Source organism: Mandrillus leucophaeus, unplaced genomic scaffold (genome assembly GCF_000951045.1).
Source record: "Mandrillus leucophaeus isolate KB7577 unplaced genomic scaffold, Mleu.le_1.0 Scaffold717, whole genome shotgun sequence".
In the NCBI taxonomy this organism is placed as follows: domain Eukaryota; kingdom Metazoa; phylum Chordata; class Mammalia; order Primates; family Cercopithecidae; genus Mandrillus; species Mandrillus leucophaeus.
The window spans coordinates 136,576-157,115 of NW_012107775.1; the positions used below are offsets into that span (position 1 = coordinate 136,576).

General features: G+C 39.8%; 1 protein-coding gene across 2 annotated transcripts in view; it reads right to left on the reverse strand.

The window, feature by feature from the left end:
* ARPP21 (cAMP-regulated phosphoprotein, 21kDa) overlaps positions 1 to 20,540 on the reverse strand; it is a 155,322-nt gene that overhangs the window by 46,573 nt on the left and 88,209 nt on the right. The window contains exons 16-20 of one of the 2 annotated variants that reach the window (XM_011965166.1): positions 18,503 to 18,736; positions 10,560 to 10,744; positions 9,603 to 9,707; positions 8,343 to 8,603; positions 3,950 to 4,076 (exon numbers count right to left, since the gene is read on the reverse strand). In XM_011965166.1, coding sequence (XP_011820556.1) covers positions 3,950 to 4,076; positions 8,343 to 8,603; positions 9,603 to 9,707; positions 10,560 to 10,744; positions 18,503 to 18,736 — 912 coding nt within the window. The remainder of the gene's footprint in view (positions 1 to 3,949; positions 4,077 to 8,342; positions 8,604 to 9,602; positions 9,708 to 10,559; positions 10,745 to 18,502; positions 18,737 to 20,540) is intronic. The other variant, XM_011965168.1, reaches the window with a different exon arrangement.

The following is a 20,540-nucleotide window of genomic DNA, read 5'->3' on the forward strand; positions in this document are numbered from 1 at the left end:
TTTTTCTTTTTTGATAGGACCTTGCTCTGTCATCTAGGCTGGGGTGCAATGGCATGATCATGGCTCACTGCAGTCTCAATCTCCAAGGCTCAAGCAATCCTCTCACCTCAGGACTTAAAACTCTACACAATGAATTTTTATAATGTGAACTGGACACTATACTATTGATTAAATAGGACATCTGAGTTCCCCTGAGGCAGAGGAGGGAGACATAAGTTCTTTATCCCGGTGATGTTGTACTCCTCCAAGTTTCTGGGACTACTGGAAAGTACCACCATGCCTGGCTGATGAGGCAGTGCAACTGTCCTGATAACTGCTCTTCTACACAGACTTGGGCTATCAATAATTCCCTCAGAAAGAAAACTGTCTCCCCACTATTGGAGGTATCTGATAATGCCAGATTGGCAATAAACAAATTCTTCTGTTGGAGATATTTATAAATGGAAGGTTTTTCTTTTTCTCACAAATATAGCTACAAATTCCAAATATCATTTTGCAACTCTACCATTTGATTTCTCTAAACTTTCTCAACATTAGTGTTCCTTTTTTTTTTTTTTTAGATGGAGTCTTGCTCTGTTGCCCAGGCTGGATTTGGAGTGCAATGGCGTGATCTCGGCTCACTGTCACCTCCGCCTCCCAGGTTCAAGCGATTCTCCAGCCTCAGCCTCCCCAAGTAGTTGGGATTATGGCACCCGCCACCACGCCCGGCTAATTTTTGTATTTTTTTTTAGTAGAGATGGGGTTTCACCATGTTGGTCAGGCTGGTCTCGAGCTCCTGACCTCAGGTGTTCCACCTGTCTCAGCCTCCCAAAGTGCTGAGATTACAGGTGTAAGCCACCACACCTGGCCCCAACATTAGTACTCTTTATTTATAATCACCACCAACATAGGCTTCCTCTTCCACATGTTTAGAACCTTTTACCATGTGCTGATTGGATGAAGAGTACAAAATCACCAGGATAAAGAACTTATGTCTCCCTACTGTGCCACAGGGGAACTCAGGGGTCCTATTTAATCAACAGTATAGTGTCCAGTTCACTTTACAAAAATTCACTGTGTAGAGTTTTAAGTCCTAGGAAAGATGTAGTAACTGACAGAGATTGCAATTCTGGCAAGAATGTAGGAGAAGGAAGAGAGGCTTTTTACTGCAATTAAATAAGGGTTAAGAACAGTGCCAAGAAGCAAATTCAGATTAAAATCTCATTTAGCTTTAACTGACATAATTCTGTCTCACTCTAATATTTAACCACATGATACCTGAGGATGTTATGACACAATCTGGTGTCAGTATCAGATGAGATGGAAGAGGGTTAGATCCCAAGACACACAGCTACAGGAGGCAGGAGGAAGAACAAGCCAAAACATCACTGTGGGAGGGTGACATGCTGATAGTAGCCCATAGTTTGACTTAAAGATGGAGAAAGCTTATCTTCTAGTTCCTCCAGAAAATATAACTTGTGTAGTTATCTGAAGAGGCTCTTTCCTCTATGAGATAGTCCATCCACATAGAGTTGCTCTCACAAATGACTGCCATGTCCATTTGGAAAGTTTCTATTAGCCTCCCTAGGCTCAACAAAAGGCTTCCCAGCTGTAGGACTCAGAGTCTCTGTGCACTCTCAAAGAGCCACTGTGTGGACTGGTTACTTGGATTTTATTAGCAGAAGCGATTCTGTGTAAGGTCAGGGAACACCATCTGCTTTCCCAAATAGTGGGTACATTCATCACTGTGGTGGAAACTGTGTTGGGATTTTAGACCAGGTATCCAGTGTGGTGGTCACAAAAACTAAGAGCCCAAAGGTCTCAGTCTGCATGTGTATACTAATGCCATCATTTCTGGGGACAATACTGTATATGATCATTTCACTTTTCTCACCTTCTCACCCTGTACAGGCCACATTACCTGGCACTCACTTCCTTGACACCCTAGGCACTGCCTTGCTTCTCTATTGAGTTTGATGCTGCTCTAGAGTGCACTCTTCTCATTACAGTGTCATTATCTCGCCTTGGGGGTGCCATTTTTGTGGTGATGTGGGAGAATGTGACCAACCAAAGCCACCAGGTTGCCATGGAATGTAGTTGGAGCCAGTTAGGTCTCTAACTGAATGGGGGAGGGTGTTTCCACATCCCTAAATTCTCCCATCGTGTTTTATTAAAGAGTAAAAAATGTCTCATATATTGTCTCTTGTTTTGACATCGCTAATGAAGTTAGTGAAGAGGAGAAAAAGCAATGTAGAAGTCAGTAGGGGAGACCTAAACTCTATGAAATCTAATTCTGTTGCCCAGTTATCATATTCATCTAACTTTCTCATCCCCTCCCATAGATCTAGAGTTTATGGGTTTAGTGGATTCCAGCACATTTTGTAACTGCATTTCTTTGCATGATGACACTCTACCACAAGACTGAAATAATCTCTTTTAAAGTTGCCACACAATGGCACCAAACTTAATAAAAATCATTATAATTAGATATCTGCATCTTTCTTCTTCTAAAGGCATCGGAAACCAAGAAGAAAACTTCCCCATAGCCTCTACACCAGGATACTCAAGATGGTAAATTAACTCTTTAATTAACATTAGCATAAAATAAGATAGTCCAGAATGCAAGCAGCACATTTCTACAGCAGGTATCTAAACTGATAGCACAGTGACCACCAAAATGATAAAGATAATAACATTTTCCCCAAATCAGAGAAAATATTGCCAAGTGATTTTCTTAAAATAAATAGTTATTTGAAACCCTTTAGTGTCCTCAAGACACTGTAAAAGTCTAAAGTCAATTCAGAGGTCAAATATATTCTTCCCCAAACTAATACAGTGCTGAAACAAGACAAAATCTGGCTGGAAGATACAGGTTTCTCTAATTCATCTCCCACAGACTTTAATTAGGCCATGAGATAAACCAAAGAACATGCAGCCATCCACAATACAGGGGAATTTAATTCTTTCTCCAATCAGACAGGCTGCTAGCAGTGTCAGCATTAGTATTCTTCGGGTGTCCGTGATTGGTGCTAATCCTCGGCAAGAACTGCACTTTTTTCATAGCTTATAAAAATGGTACACATTGTGTATATATTACATACATGGATCTGTATACATTCCATATGCATAACATAGATTCAGTGCAGAAATCAGATCACGGAGCAGGCATCTCTGAGCAGCAGCAAGGAGCACGTGCTCTTTACATGACCTACTTACGGAAGGCAGAGTCTCCCCGTCAGGCGGTCTTCAGCATGACAATTAGCAGTTTTTCTTGCAGTTTGGCCAGCAGGAATGACACAAACCTCTCCCTAGCACAAGTCACTCAGCCCTGTCGGGTTCCTGCTGCTCTCTGGGTAACGGCATTCCATTAGGAGTGTGACACAGTAGGGAAAGAGACCGGTTCACTGTGAGACCTGCTACTCACTCTCGTACAGTGTATCGGCCCCCCTTCCCACTGCACAGTGGCTGCCGGGCTCTGGGCAGGAGGCATGTGGCCATCATGAAAGTGAACCATGGAGTCAGAGTTCCACTGAGACACGCTGCATTGTCAGTAGCCTTCTTCTATAAGGCAGTATCTTTTAGCACGATATTGAAACAACCTAATTTGGTTCCCTAGCCTTAAGAACAGGGGAAGCACTCTCTTCAAATTGAAAAGAAAAAAAAATTAAAAGAAAGTATGAACTAGAAAGGTACGGATGTGGTTGACTTTCTGCTTTGACAGAAGAAGGATCAAAAAATAATTTATGGAGGCTGTTTAGCATGCATGCCAGGGATGCTAGTCTGACATATGCTTCACCTTCTTGCACCTACTACTTTTCCACATAGAGTCAATCAAATGCTTTGTTATCTTCTCTGGGTAGAGGAAATGTGCTGATTTAAATTGCCAAGTTTGGACACTCATCCAAAGAGTACAAGATTCACCAGCAAAAATAACCGGGTTGAGAAGAAAATGGAAACAGATTCCGAGTACCTGTTTGCTGTGCTGCCTGTGGCATCTGCTGACTCCTCTGAGCATTGTACTGAACCGAGGCCATGGGCCGGTACTGTTGCGTGGTTGAGGTAGGGTACTGACCAGATGGATAATAATATACAGGCATCTGTGGAAGAAAGGAGGAAGAAAGCAGAGAATGAGAACGTAGATAATGTAAATTTTTAAACATAAAATATGTTTTCATCTTATAATTGTGGTAGGTTGTGAAGATGGCCACCACAAACTTCTCCTGTGCCTATGTGTATGGGCCTGCTACTTCTCCCGTAAAGAGGCAAAATCCGTTTCCCAAACCTTAAATCTGAGCTGGTTCTGTGACTTTCTTTTACCAATGCCACGAGGCAGAAATGACATCTGAGACTTTCAAGCCTGATCTTAAAGAAGACTTGCAGCTTCCACATCTGCAGGCAGGGACCCCAGCCAAAAGACAAAGAAGTTCAGACTATTCCGCTGCAGAAAGAGGCCATGTGGGGAACACAGGTACCCCCAATTGACTGGTTACCCTCCAGTTCCAGGCATATGAGTGTAGCCCTAGTCAAGTCACCCCAGCCATATGGAGCAGAGATGAGCCATCTGTGATAAATCCTGCTCAATTGCTGACCTAGTCGTGATCCTACAATGGTTGTTTTAAAACAAGACTTTTGTGTTTTTTAGATGAAACAAGAGAGAGTGAAACAGTTATGATCAAAAACAAAAAACTACATTTAAAATATTATATCTAACTTGAGTTGCTTTTCTAATGGAAACAGGGGTGAAACATGAAAACTGCTGATCTGTAGCCTAAAAGGAGCAGGGAATGCAATTATGAAATATAGCAGTCTCTCAAAGCACATTGCAGAATGATTGGTACATACCACTATTCAAAAAAGTCTGTTCAATCTAAAAGGGGAAATACGATTTAAAAAATATGGTTTATGCTACTTTCTTAACTTTCTTATGACTGAGAAGGAATGAAAGTATTCTGACTATTTAATCATGATCCAAATGAAATGCTTCCTGATCTGATAGACTTCTTTGCCTGGCTCAGTTCATTTATATTAAGGTCACTTTCTTACTAATCTTGTTAATTATTTTCCGTCTCTGCACTTCTGAGATTTTGCCTATCATATTCTCTAAAACGACAACTGAGGTATCCCGGTACACCACCGACACACGTAATATACATAGAATAAAATTACAAGCCAATTATTTGAGAACTGGGATTTTCATGGTTATTTTGTTTTCTGATTTGCTCAGATCAAATAGGAAACACTTTTCTATTTCAATATTGCTGTTGAAACGTATGTACCATATTTTACTGCCTGAGGATAAAGTGGGAACAAAATATAACTTAATCTGTATGAACCTGTAGCTCTGTAATTTCATGGAATCATGATGAATTATAACTGTGGCTACATAACATGTGGATATTCAAGGGCAAAAGGCTGGATGATTCTAAAGTAATCTTGGGTCAGTATCTGGTAACTAAGTTATTGTACACATTGCTTATAGTGATTCGCTCTTACTACTTCTCTTTTTTTGTCAGGCAGCTTATAACAATAAAAAACAAATAATTCTGGAGTAATAACGGCATTTAGCTATGCTCTGGCAAATTCTGGTGCTGTTAAAGATGACCAGCAAATTGCATCAGATGCCTACCCATATTAAAAATAAGAACAACTATCATCTAGTTTATTTGTCAGCATTCATATTTACGTGTTTTTTAGGAAATAGCATTTTGCTCCTTTAGAAAAGACTGTGTCTTGATTAAATGTAAGCTCATGAATGTGATAGCTATTCCTTGATCTCCTTTCTTATGTTCGATATAAAACATAAAATATCCTCAGGGATGAAGGAATTTATACTTACACATGTTTGTGATGAGCACTAATGGTTACAATAAAAGTACAACTGCATGGAAAAAATTTTAAGCCCAACTTTTGTTGTTGTTTGTTTTGTTATTGTTCTTTTTCCAGACATAGCTTCTGTGATACCTTTGCTAGCTGTGCTAGAGATTTGGCTACTTGTATCCAGCGCCACTCCAAGGTGGCACTTTGGTCAGCTCTTCATCCCCAACCGGAAGAAGCAAATAAGCTCTTGGTTTACCCTTATCCTCTCTCAGAGAGGATGGAAAGAAAGCCAGGTTAATGGCAATCTTTTAAAAGATCAGTATGAAAGGTTTGAAAGGAGAGAGGTGAAGGGAGAAAGGAGTAAGAATAGCCCCAAAGGATGAAAATGTGTATTTTCAACCAATCATGTTAAAATATGGAGAATCCAAAAATGAGTGGATTCGAAGAGAAAAGAAAGAAGAAACTATAAAAAATATGCACTTCTCCCATTTCCCTTCTTCAAATCCCTCTTTGTCTCGTCCATGTGCTTTTCACTTCACCTTTCCAGCGGGCATTTAGAAAGCATACATGATGAGTCAGATGAAATTGAACTTTACATTTATTAAATAGATTCATTTTCTGCAGAAATTTAACATATTTCCACATATTGTTGTGGGCTGAATCTGAACTAAGTTATTTTCATTGTTCCATAGTTGGGTAATCAGATTTTAAAATGTTTACTAAATTGAAAGTTACAATGGGTTATAGCCTATACCTTTATCTGTGATTCTTCAAAAAGAATTTCCTAAATGTCTAGACTGATTATGAACCATGGACACCTGTTTTGTCTCCCTCTCTTTCTATCTTTCATAAAACTCATTAAAGAAGGAATGAAAGTATTTCTGTCACAGACACAACAGCGGTTATGAATTGCTTTTGTTTCTGCAGCGGATTAATATTGAAATTCCTTCCGTGAAGAAAGACTTTCCTATTAAAATATTTATTTATTTATTTATTTATTTATTTATTCATTTATTTCATTTCTTGAGATAGCGTCCTGCATTGTTTCGTAGGCTGGAGTGCGGAGACATAATCACGGCTCATTGCAGCCTTGACATCCCAGGCTCAAGCGATTCTCCCACCTCAGCCTCCTAAATAGGTGGGACCACAAGAATGTGCCACCACACCCAGCTATATTTTTAAAATTTTTTTGCAGAGATGAAGTCTCCCTGTACTGTCCAGGCTGGTCTCAAACTCCCAGGCTCAAGTAGTTCTTTTGCTTCAGCCCCCCAAAGTGCTGGAGTTAAAGGTCTGAGCCACCAAGCCTGGCTAAATTTTATTTATTTATTTATTTATTTAAAGATCTTTAATTAAACATTCTGCTTACATTTTGTTTGACAGCAGAAATTAGTAAGGACACTTAAATACTTTTTAGGCCAAAAGAGCTAAATTATTTTTTCCCAATAATTAAGTTTGAAGTATTAATTTATTGGTAAAAGTATGAATACATTAATGAAGCCCTTCCTCCTGTAACTTAAACTTATTTTACACATCTTTTAAGATCCCACTTGTGAAGAAATATTACAGAGAAGGCAACTGAAGAGGAACTATTAATTAATCACTCAAAATAAAATGAACAATTTAGTGACAATTATTTCATGGTAGAGGGTTTTGTGTGGCTTGAAAAGAAAATAATTTATTCAAGATGTTAAGGCAGTGAAACAAATGATACGAAGGTGACACTGCACTTTAAACAGCTCTTCCCATGCAATACTTCATAATTAGGATGGAATTTTCTTGGGATCTGTATGTCTTGAAAATGGACCAGAAAATGCCTCTGTGCATTTTATATCTTGACAGTAATCACTTCTAATATTCTGCAAGGGATACCCAAGAGAGCACCAGAGATGTTTGGTGGTGAACAGTAACACATAATCAGTCTTTGAGAAGACAGTAAAAATCAGTGATCTGTGGTGTCTTACATGCTCAAGTCAATTAAATATGATTAATGGCTACCTGTGAGAGACGTGTGAGCTGTGCTTCCCCTTAGGGAGAGAAAAGGACCATGGATATCAGCTTACCTTCCTCCTTTATATTCATAGAGGAGTTCCTGCCTGTAGCAGCAGATTAGCCCCAGAAAATGCTTGTGAATTGATAAGAAAGGAAAGAACACAGTTTTGGAGCAGCAGCAAGAGAGTGTTGAAAGTCCCCCAGGTGCAGACCTTTCCCTTCCCCATGGCTTTTCCTTCCAGGGCAATCCCCTGAGCAGGATATCACATGGGAGAGAATGCTTTCTTATGGTCCCTGTACCAGCAGCCTGGAAAATGGGATATTCCCCTGTGGTTTTCATGGGCACTTGGATCAGTTTCATTCAACTCACTTTCTGAGCCCTATAACTTCAAACAACTGATGCATGAAAAAATACACTACTTCCTGTTGGTGAGGAATATCAATATAGACTAGAAAGGGAGGAGGGATTGAATCTGGTTATATTCTACATAGAAAGATAAAGGTCAAAATGCATGAGAAATCAGCTGTAGGTCACAGGCATGAGGAAGCACACCTACCTGTGCAGGCGGAGGCTGTTGCACAAATCCCTGTGGTGAGGCAGGGGGCTGGAGGACCTGCTGGGAGATGGGAGGGCCAGAGCCTGAAAATCCTCCTGTAGGAAGCTGCTGGCCTGTAGAAGCGATGACATAGCTGTGCTGCTGGGCCGGCTGTGGCATAAGGGAGGATGGGTAGACAGGACCTGATGGGGGTTCAGGAGTCTCCCCCGAGGACTGCCGGCTCAGGGTCATCTGGCCAAACTGTGTTGCCACGTCGTCTCGCTGCAAGTCATGGAAACGAATGAGGGAATTTGCAGGATCAGCTTGGTAATAAAAGAGGCACTCTGAGGCAGACACACAGGACATATTCTTGGAGTTGTGGGAGAGACAGGAAGTACAATTTGGAAAAAATAAAATGAAATAATTCTTCAGCCAAAACATAACAAGAGAACACAACATGACAAATCAGGTTTTAATCATCCCAAGAGTCAGAGATGGCAACAATTTTGATCCAAATATTTCTCTTGCAATGGAAACAAATTATTATTTTTCCACTGAAGGCACAGGCTCCTCAGGATGGTGTTGCACACAAGGAGGGCTTGATGTTCTGTCCTGAAGGGTCAGCTTGTCTTCCCAGCAGAAACCACAGAATTTGCCTCTCCAGAACACCCCTAAGGCAGAACCAACCATACTCATCACCCCCAGTGCTGCTGCAAAGATGGAGCCAGGACCAGTATCGCCAACAGGCTGGGTGGGATTACATTACTATATGAGGGAGTATTTGTTCACCGCCCTGATCTGAAATTTAGCAGCAATGCTCATCCTTTAATCTGTTGTTCAAAGTGACCTAGTGACTTGAGGGAAAAAGGAAAGAAAATTGGGAGATTGGAATCCCAGGGACACCTACATCAGGAGCATAGGGTGATAATGGTTCCCATCCCAACACCAGCTTTGATATCTTTCCCAAACCATCATGCAAAGTTCCTGTATCTTTCTGTTCCTGATTTCTAACTCTGAAGGCATTCAGTTCCTGCTTAGCTGGTATATTCTTAAGAGGGTACCAGACCACAGAAGCACCCAGCATGGGACAGAAAGATGACAGAAAGGAAACCATTGTTTTGCAGAGATGGGCTGTAATATTCAGAAATGAGACATTCACACATACCCCCTCACAGTCAGCCCAGGCACCCACTCAGTGTCAGCCAGTGGCACACAAAAAGGTACTAAAATCAGTGACTATGCTCTCCTAGGGGAAAATGTCATATACACATAATACAGTACCATGGGAAAGTGCTGCGTTGGAGACACAGGCAGGAGGTGCTGGGGAGGAAAAGAGACTGCCGGATATTGCACTGACTGGGAGGAAGCCTGCAGTCCCTGGACAGACTGGGGGAAAGAAAAAATCGATCAGGTGACAGAAAAGCACTAGGGTTGAAATCTCACAAGATGTACACCACTGTCCTTCAGAGGCTGTCGAGGTTCAGTGTGCTCCAGAGGGGACAACTAGCCACCAAAGAAAAGTCAAGGTTCTGAAAGACCAGAGCCAGACATACTTGAGAGAGGCTCATTTGCACTTAGTGATTATTTCTTTAAGAAGTTACTGATGTACGTTTGATATTGTTGGTTAGATCCTCTGGGTCTGAAAATATTGCCCCAAAACAAATAAGTAACACCAAAAATTTAAAATGAATTTCACTCTAGCAGTCTACCTGAGATACTTTGGGTTTCTGTGGACACATCTATGTGTCTTCCTAGCAAAGGAGGGTGACTCCGCAACTCTCTAAGAGGAGTATGTAGGAACAGCCAGTCCTCCTTGAAATTGACTGATTTCTGTTCTTCCCATTGATGAAGAATTCAATATTGACTCTTTGCAGACATGAGCATTTGATTTGTGATGGGAATAGGGGAGGAAGATGATGCAAAGACCTAGAGTTCAGTCTCTGACAGAGGCTTCTCCATACATTTAAAAAAAGACATTTAGACCTAAGAAAAAATCATTTATTCTCCCTACTTTCATGCCTTCAACTTGCAAGTTACTGGATGGGGCGCTCGCCTCTATCTAAACTTAAGGATCCAGATAAAATCCTGTCAATCTGCAAGGAACTCTGTGCTGTCAGGTTTTATTTATGAGACTTGAGTGTAAAATATACCCTTCTCCCTGATTCAGTGCTGCTCTGAGGACTATGCAGCCTTCATCTCAGGGTACTTCCCTTCCCGGCCTTCCAATCAGCCCCTTACCTGAGTGACCAGAGGGCCTGCCATCTGTGGCTGTGGTGGCTGGACCTGCTGCTGGGGCTGCGGGGAGGGCTGCTGCTGTGGTGGCTGCTGCTGGGACTGCCCCACCATGGCGCTTCGCAGGGGCTGCTGACTGCTGGGTGGGTTGTATATTGCAGGAGTTCCATCGGGATTCACAAAGGGCTGGCCTGCAATGGAATCAGAGCTTAGTCCAGGTAAGCTTCTCAATCTCTCCTTTGACATAAAGAATCACTCTGTTAGACACTCAAAAAGTAACCTAAAGTAAAGGGGCAGGGCAGTGGACATGTAAGACCCTAAAACCTTCACCAGTGTGAAGGCCTTACTATTTGTGACCCATAGCTTAAGCTAGGTGACAGTGGGAGCCCATAGCAATTTAAGAAGCGGCAAATAAATCGACAACCTTCAGGGAGCTTTGCCAAAGCTAAATGTATCTGTGGATGGAGGTACCCAGTGGAGAGGCCTGTGGAGAAGCAATCTTTACAAAGCTAGATGTTTTGCTGCGCTGCACCTCACAGCCATTAGTGAGATAACATACACTGAAGGGTAACGACTGCTTTCTAGTTACACACCTCCGGCTACATTCAGTCACAAGTTATTTACCAATACATTTATTTTGCCGCTACTAAGCCTTGTCACCAATTCAGAATCATTATCAGTTCTTCCAATAAATATACAATGTAACATAACACATCCATTCACTCATTTCTTGAAATAGACATAAGCAAGGATACCCGGGGTTTTAGATTCTAAACGTAGTACATCACAGAATAATCTTGTAATGGAAAAGCTAATATACATTCTTTTCCTTATAAAATGATGGCACGGTTTGCTATTATTAATACTGCTATTCATCATAGTATTGCTTTGTCTTTGAGGAGTATTTTGCAGTGTACAAAATAGCGTCATTTGAGCCTCATTACAATTCCTGTGAGGAAGAAAGGTATCATTTCTCTGCTTTTCAGAAGAGAAAATGAAGTCCCATTCCTGGAAAAATTATGGGAATACAAAGCTGAAAGGAGAAGAGTAAAGTGCAGTAAAGGAGGGGGTGTGGGAGTGTAAAGGAGAGAACAAACTGATTTTCCATGTGGCAAGCACAGTAACAGGCACCTTACGTGTATGATCTTAGCTCTCCTAACAACCTGCAGATGTGTATTCTCATTTCCACCTTAAAGAAAATTAGGACTCGGGGGACCAAGCAACTTATTCAGAAATATAAAAAACAGTAAATGAGAGAACTGGAAAATGACCCTGGTCAGTAAGACTTCAAAGTCTATTCACTTTCCATTATGCCAAATAACTGAAGTGAATTATCCAATTTTACATAATGAGTACATGGAACAACTGGGTAATGATGAAAAAAAAAAGTGTCGCAACTGAAAATTATTAATCAATGAATGAGAAGTCAGATGAGGTGAAGGATGTGTTTCAAGGTGAAGTAACACCCAGTACTGACAGATAAATAATGAGAAGCATCAGAACATGGGGAAATGGATTGGCAAACTGTTCATAGAACTACTTGTGAGTCTTCTCTTCCCTTTTCAGTAAATCCTGTAACCTTATTGGAAAAGGAACAGTAGGAATATTTGTTTACAAGTTGAAGTCACAGAAATATTCTCTAGGAACCTGAGCAAAATACCTAGAGAGAATGGGGCTCCCAGGATGGGGTCGATAGTTCAGTGGAAGGTCCTCCTTATCTTGGCATAAGGGAGATAGTGGAGGCAGCATGCTGAGCTCTGCCCTAGCACATATTCTAAAGCATCTCAATCTATGCATTGTTCTGATACACAAGGCTTGCATAAGTATTCTTATCCAGGGTAAGAAGCGTGTGATGGCAGAGAAAAGAACAACAGCCTTATTCGTCAACAATATAAATAAAGAACAACCAAGGATCTTCAGTCACATGAGAAAAATTTACAACAAAAGGGAGCAAGGACCAGGCATGGTGGCTCATGCCTATGATCCCAGCACTTTGGGAGGCCAAAGTGGGTAGATTATTTGAGCTCAGGAGTTCAAGACTAGCCTGGGCAACAGGATGCAACTCTTGTCTCTAAAAAAATAATACACAAAATTAGCTGGACATGCACACCTGTGGTTCCACAGGAGGCTGAGGTGGGAGGATCACTGGAACCCAGGAGGGAGGTTGCAGTGAGCCAAGATCATGCCACTGCACTCCAGCCTGGGTGACAGAGTGAGACCCTGTCAAAAAAAAAAAAAAAAAAAAAGGAAGACAGGTAAAGAATTTAAAAACTGACCCAGAGAAAATGAAATATCCTAGTGAAAAAAAGTACATATGATATTCATACAAGAGCAGACTGTTATAACATGGGAACTAAGCTAATTAACTAAGTGAATATTGTAAATAAAGGAAATCAGTCACAAAAGGGCATCTACTGTGAAATCTCATTTATTACCTACAAGATCAGGGAAAACTAATCAACAGTAACAGAAGTCAGAATAGTAGTACCTCTGGGAGAGCCTGAGGAAACCGAAAGGAAGACTAGATATACTCTGGGTCTTATTCTGAGTGAAGTTTACACTAATTTTCACGTATGCAAAAATTTATTAAGGTCTGGACTTCAGATGTGTGCAGGTCATGCACTTCCCCTATATATTGTATAGTTCAATAAATTAAGACACTAAAATGGAGCAAGTTGGGGAGGAAAATGCTGAGATTGTGGTAAGGCCAAACAACATGCTCACTGGTAGAGAGCAAAAGCCTTGACTTCAGATCACTTAGGAACAGTAACCAGAGGTTAGTATTCCCCATTATTAGCACAAAATTTGAGTACAAATATATTTGTGTGTTTGTAACAAGAAAGTTTAAATGTTGCATATTCAGAAACATATCTAAATCCCAATCAGTTTCATAACCAACAATAATGTGCTGTGATGGGGAAGCAAATGTGCCGGAATTATATTTGCAAAACAGTGACAAAATCAACTGTTTGGTCTTGCTCTCTCTTTTTTTATGTTCTTCATTTTCCAGGCACTTGCTTTCCTATCACGTAGATGCATTTTATTGTTTTAAATGAATATTCTTTTTGAAAACTAGCTCTCCTCTAGCTTCAAAACTGTAACCCATTTTTCCTCCCAAATCAGCAATTTGAAAAATGAATTTTAAAAGCTCAATATTACAAAATCTATCAGCCCATTTAGTGTTCTAATCTTTAATTTTCCTGTGTTTCATTTGTCCTATATTTTAAAAAGATAAGACAAAAATTCTAGGTACTTAACTTTAAAAAAAAAATCACAAAGACAGGCATACAACTCCATCTGGAATTATTTCAAAATAAGTCTCATGCTGTGCGCACACACACACACACACACGCACACACACATACACATGTACATGCACAATGGAAAGGAAAAAGAAAGGATTTTTACTATTTTTTTTACTATATTTCTGTATGGTTTTGATTTACCACAAAGAAAACTAAGGAAGTATGAAAAACTGATCATAACTAGAATTTTCAAACATAATCCCAAAACATTCATGTGTCTTTTGATAAATTCTAGATGCTCCATTTGAAATATGATTAATATGCAGCGGGCTAGAAGAAGGAGCTGTTTCTAAATAATTGCACATAAAAAGCACTAAGGATTCACTTAAGTAGAGAGAGATGGCAGGTTCTTCTGGAAAGAGAAGGGAGTACAAAAGATTGATTTTTATGCTCACCAAGGAGAGATGGCAAGAACTGAGAAACATGAAAGAAGATGGATGCTAGAGAACAGAACAAAGCAATTTCCTAAGGGACCCGGGATAGGTGACGATTGGTTTTCAATTCAGGCAATGACAGCCTCTCTATATTCTAGGATTTCTACCAATCCAGATGCAATTACACTGAATACAAGCAATTAGTTTGAATGACAGCTGCTGAAGACTAAAGAGGAAAAAAGGACTGGCTGGCCCTCAGCCTAGTTAGCCTAGAGGAGGTCTTCACGTCAGAAACTGCACAAGCACGCTCAGCAGGCCTTGGCATGGGTGCTGGCATAGGTGAAGAGAGTGCAATGACAGAAACAAGCCAGGGCAGAGAATGCAGAGCAGGCACAGAGAAAAGGATTAAATGCAGAATGCTCACTCCTCTCCAATATATGACATTAGGTGAAAAACTGCTCTATTATCCACATCAACATGAATAATGGGTAGTAGATATTATTTCAATAATAACGTAATTATTGAGCACCTGCACAGTGCCTAAGACCTTGCCATCAATTTCAGGAAAGCAAAAAAAAAAAAAAGCAAATAAAAAATAACTAAGCCTGGACCCTCCTCACACGAAGCTTCTACATGTATTGGTAACAAGAAAATGGACTAAGGGCAATTCACACAAGAAGTGAAGAAATCACATGCTCTTGGTTTTTAATACAAAAGTATTTCTGAATTTACCCTTCCGTCAAGAAGGGTAACTATTTAAAAAGAGAGAGAAGGGGTGAGAGAAAGAGATTTTCTTTTCCTAGTCTTTAGAAGGTGATAGTCAAATTACAAGGGAGCTACTGATTACGGGTAGACAAGGATTAACTTAGACCTTGCAAAGATACATTTATAGACAGAACACAAAATTCATGATTCATCTAATAAAAAAAGTGTAAGAAGTTTGGATTAATAGGTGCTAGAAGTCCTGATAAAAATAAAAGTATAGAGTTATGGAAGTCCATCAGAAGCATTTGAAAGACAGCAGCTCTAAAAGGCTCCCCAAAGTGAAGTCCCTGCAAATGACATGACCTTACATAACACAGTCTTGAACTTGCACCAGATAACGGCCAAGCAAAATATCAAAATAACATATATGAACATTAACAAGTTTTTGAGGGATGCCAATGCCTGTTGGCATTTCTGGATTGCACTGAGTTGAAGTAAAATAGCCCATAAAGCTGAGCTTTCTGCTAAAAATTTCCAAAAGGAGGCTGGGTCCAAGACAACCAGAGGAAGACCAAACCCAAGATTCCAGGCTTGCCTTGCAAGAATGAAAATGTTATACAGGGAAAATTTTGAAAAACAGCCTCTGTGACACCTCACTCATCCAGACGCCTGAAAAGCAAAGAAAGAACAGGCAAGAGGTCCTAAGTTAGAAATGAGCCTGTTGAAAGTTGAGTCTGAGGCCAGACAAAATGAAAAGTTATGGTTATATTGGGGAAACTGCAAGGGTATCTGTGAGTGGGTTGATCTCAGTGTGCCAACTATTTAGTACTTAGTAAGAGCCAAGTCAATTGTGCTGACAGAGGAAGTTTCATTTTCGTTTCATTTAGTAGGCACATGATTGGCAGATACCTTAGTATTTTTAAATTATTACTTGTCTTATTCTTGTTTAAAACAGATGTTTTATCAATTATAATTTTGCACATGAACCACATTCCAAATATATGATATTAGCTGAAAACTTGCTCCGTTATCCATCCCACATATATAATGGGTAGGAGATATTCCTGCAATAATGATGTAATTATTGAGCACCGGCACAGTGCCTGAGACTTTTTTAGCCATTCTGGGCAAGCGACAAATAAAATAAAATAACTAAGTATGGCTCCTCTGCACAGGAGCTTGAAAGTGTGGTGGTAACAAGGAAATGAGCCCAAGAGCAGTTCAAATGAGAAGCAAAATAGTCGTATGATCTTGGTTCCTAACACCCAAGTGTTTCTGTTGTGTACTTGGCAGAAAGGTACTTTGAAAAGGGTGAGAGGTGTAGTTTCTAGATTCACAGCAATGACAGAAAAAGGAGATGAGTTCCTGCCCAGAGGAGGCTAACCTTTAGTTTCAACAGTAAAAGTCATATAAGAAATTGGATAGGTAGATACATGTACATATACACACATACATATACTACAGATACACCTATACATATAACATGCATTATATATAATACATATATGTACATACACATACATGTGCATATTTTCAATTTACAGAATAAATATATTCTAGAAAAGAGGAAATACAATTCACCTTGCATCTCACTACTCAAAAATAGTATACAATATATGCATACATTTCCTTTTGGTTTAGGATATTTTAAATCTAGCATTTGTCGGATCAGAAAAATATGTATGGAGAAGCTGTTCAACAGTGTTATTAAATCCTTTTGCTTAGTTGCGATCCTTTTACAAAAGAGATATTTTGATAACAGCTCTAAACGACTCGGTCCAATGAATAAGAATTGGGACTTGGCATGAAACAATATTCTGTTTCTTTTTTCTGTAAACAAGATTATAGATGATAATATACACATACACATGCACAACTATGCTATCATTAGAAATAATATTCCTGCATTGTACCCTAAAAATACTCTGTTGAGCTTTTACAAAACACTCTGTAATTTTGCTTAAAACAAACCACTCAAAACAAGTGGTTAAACTGTTTTCTTTTCTGCAAGCCCTCTATCTCAATTAAAAGTGAAAGAATTTCAGCCAACAAAGTCAGACAGTACTTTGATTTGTGTCCAAAGTAAAGAATATGATCCTGGTCTTCTTTTAATTTTCTTTATAGTGCTTACAATAATCCAGATAAAATACAAGCAATCTAAAAATCCTGCTTAGAAGTATCTAATCTGAAGCTTTCAAACGGTTTTCAATGAAATGATTATGCCTTTCTTCCCTCAAGCTTATAGCATTTTCAATATGTCTCAATCAAACACCATGACTTGGGAATGTGCCATATGTTTTATGAAAATGTGGCAATTATTCAAGTAACTATTTTACTACAGTTCTCATGTTTCTCTGAATTTTCTAATTACTAGTAGCACTACATTTGTGAGAAGATTGAGTCAGATCATTTTTATGAGATACTTACCCAGTTTTGCATTTTCGAGTTTAGCTAATTGAAGAAATAGTCTGGAATGATCTAAACCAAACTCCAGATCTCTTTCAAGACAACTCCATTTATTGTCGGTCCCTAATAAAGACGTCCTAAGAAGTGACTAGTCAATGTCAAGCTTTGTAAGCCAGGGATTCTCAGCCATGATACCACCGACATTTTGTTCCAGATAATCTTCTGCTGTAGAAGTCTGTCCTAGGCGTTGGGGGCTGTTTAGCAGCATTTCTGTACTCTACCTACTGGGTGCCAATAGCAGCCCTGTTCTCCCCAGATCATGATAATCAAAATGTCTCCAGATAATGCCAAATGGCTTTGGCGACAGAGACAAAAATGCCCCAGGTTGAGAAGTTTTCCCCACATATAAGCAGATGTTCCCGAGTTCTTTTGCTGATGTGAGACTCTCAAAGCCCTCAGTCTTTTGAAATCAATGTGGAAGTTAACTGACCCACTAGAAAAATGCAAAATTAAAGAACCAATGGCCATTCATCGTGGAAGAAACTATAATCATGAACAATTTTCTAAAACCCAACAAAATCAGTGTAAGCCTGACATTTCTAAAATACACAAGAACTTTCTCTCTGTATTCTCTTCACCACCACTGTTTCTTCTTCCTTTCATAGGAGCTGGCTGAAGTTCTAAGGTTAAAAAGCAACTTCTAGAGTTAATGGTCACTATATATCTCAATTGATACTTCAATTCCAGAAATATCCTTGGATGCAAAAACCCTTTTGACATAATACAAGCTAATTGGGGATTTAGACTGAGAAACACAAAGTTTTAATTACTATATCCCAACTCATCACACCATTTTCTCTCATCTTAGCTCTTAAGCATGCATGAGAAACATCGTAGTAAAAGAAAAAAGAAAAGTGGATGCTTCTGGAAGTATCTATATCTACAAATCAATATAAATATTGATAGGAAGATATAAATATGGAGGTATAGATACTGCTATAAATCTGCTCTTTCTAAACAAAAATGCTTCATAACAGTTCATGTAACTAGCTTTCCTGTTCAGGAATTTTCAGAATACCTGCTAGCAAATTCATCAGATCAAACGTAAGAACAAACTTCTGAAAGCCTTGTATCCCTGATAAAGCAGGTAGTAACTCACCTGTGTGTGGATTAAGAAGGATGCTTCCAGGCGGGATGCCTGTTGCAGCTTCAAGTGGAAGGAGGATGTAGCTGGTGCTGCTGGGAGCAACCTGGCCCCCTATTCCATTCTCTGGATAAGGCACACAGCCTGGAGAGCCAGCTGCCACGCCTGAGACTAGAGGTGTGCTCTGGAGAGGTGGATGGGTGCGGGACAGCGATCCTGAGGAGCCTGCACTGCTGGAAGACTCAGAACCTGGCATAGGGATACAATCAAGAAATCATTCAACATACAGAGATGAGAGAAAGCACCAATCTGAGTCTAACTGCTCACTTTTCTGTGACGCATTATTAAAGAATTCGAGACTCATGCTGTAGGACGAGATTAATTAATGCCCCTCCCATATTTTGGCCTCATACTTTATTGAAATATTTGCTACATATTTTTCAGATGTGTCAATTTTCTGGGAAAAGAAGAATTAAGAATGAGAACTTTCTCTCTCAGCCTTTTCACAAACTACTAGGGTGATAAACTGGTAAAGGGTACCCTAAAGCTCTGAACTCAGTACCTGAAAACTCCATCGTATATCCCCAAGTAATTAGCACCATGGAAATGTCTTACTAAGCTGAAATAATATGAATAGAATGACTGGGATGGAGGTTAAAGATACTGCACCTTAAGGAAGAGCCTTGAGATATGAAGTTTGTGTGCATGGTTCTGAAGTACTGGTCCTCTGACACCTACACAGCTGAAGTCTGAAGGGGCCTAGTCATAAATAATCTGTTACCTTCATGTGTAAGTAGAAGACCTGGGAGCATAGTGTATAAGAGCAAACACATTTCAAAATCAAATAGGATCTCTTTTAAGGAGTGGCATGGTTTAGGAGAATGTGATTGAGTGTCAGGCAGAGACAGATGAATCAGGACTCTGACTTTTTCTAACCATCTGACCAGGGGCAACTTTAAACCATTGAATGTTATTGTTTTTGTGTGTAAAGCTGAAACTTCAGATATTAACGATTTAAACAAACAACCAAAAAAGACGGGCCAGGCGCGGTGGCTCACGCCTGTAATCCCAGCACTTTGGGAGGCTGAGGCGGGTGGATCACAAGGGCAGGAGATCGAGACCCGCCTGGCCAACATGGCGAAACCCCATCTCTACTAAAAACACAAAAAATTAGCCAGGCGTGGTAGCATGCGCCTGTAGTCCCAGCTACTCAGGAGGCTGAGGCAAGAGAGTCGCTTGAACCTGGGAGGCGGGGGTTGCAGTGAGCTGAGATGGTGCCACTTCACTCCAGCCTGGGTGACAGAGCAAGACTCTGTCAAAAAGAAAGAAAGAAAGAAAGAAAGAGAGAAAGAGAGAAGGAGAGAAGGAGAGAAGGAGAGAAAGAGAGAAAGAGAGAAAGAAAGAAAAGCAAGGAATCAAATAGATGGTGGGTATTATTACTAATGTAATATATTTAAGCGTTAATGATATTGTACTGAATTTTACATATTTGAAGAAGTCTTATTAATATGGCTAAAAGGTGGACCAAAGAGGGCTTGGCCTTATAATGACTGAATATCCTTTAGATGACACAGAATAGTAAAATAATTGTGATGTTTATGGATTCCGAATTTTCAAACGCATGGGTAACAGGAACAGTGTGCAGAAGCCCCTAAGGTGAATCTAACAATCTCTTCTGTCTCACCATTATGGACAAAAGTAGAAACATATCCCAATATATCCACTGGGCACTCACTGGCATTTCGCTACAGCAAGAGACAAGCAGCCCTAGTATCCTTAACCACAGCTCTCCTGGGCACTAGGTATTAACCAGAGCAGCCAAGAGAAAATGCACTAAGTAAAATTTATATTACTGCAAATTCAAACTAATAGATTACTTGGGTAATATCATAGGCTGCAAGAATGTAGTACACGAAGTTGATTAAATCATCAGCCTACACCATTAATTATGTTATTAAAAATATGTTCTTATGTATCGTTAAAGTCAAAATATATAATCCATCACTAACACTCTTTTCAAGATTCTAAAATATGCCCTTAAATTAAACTGGAG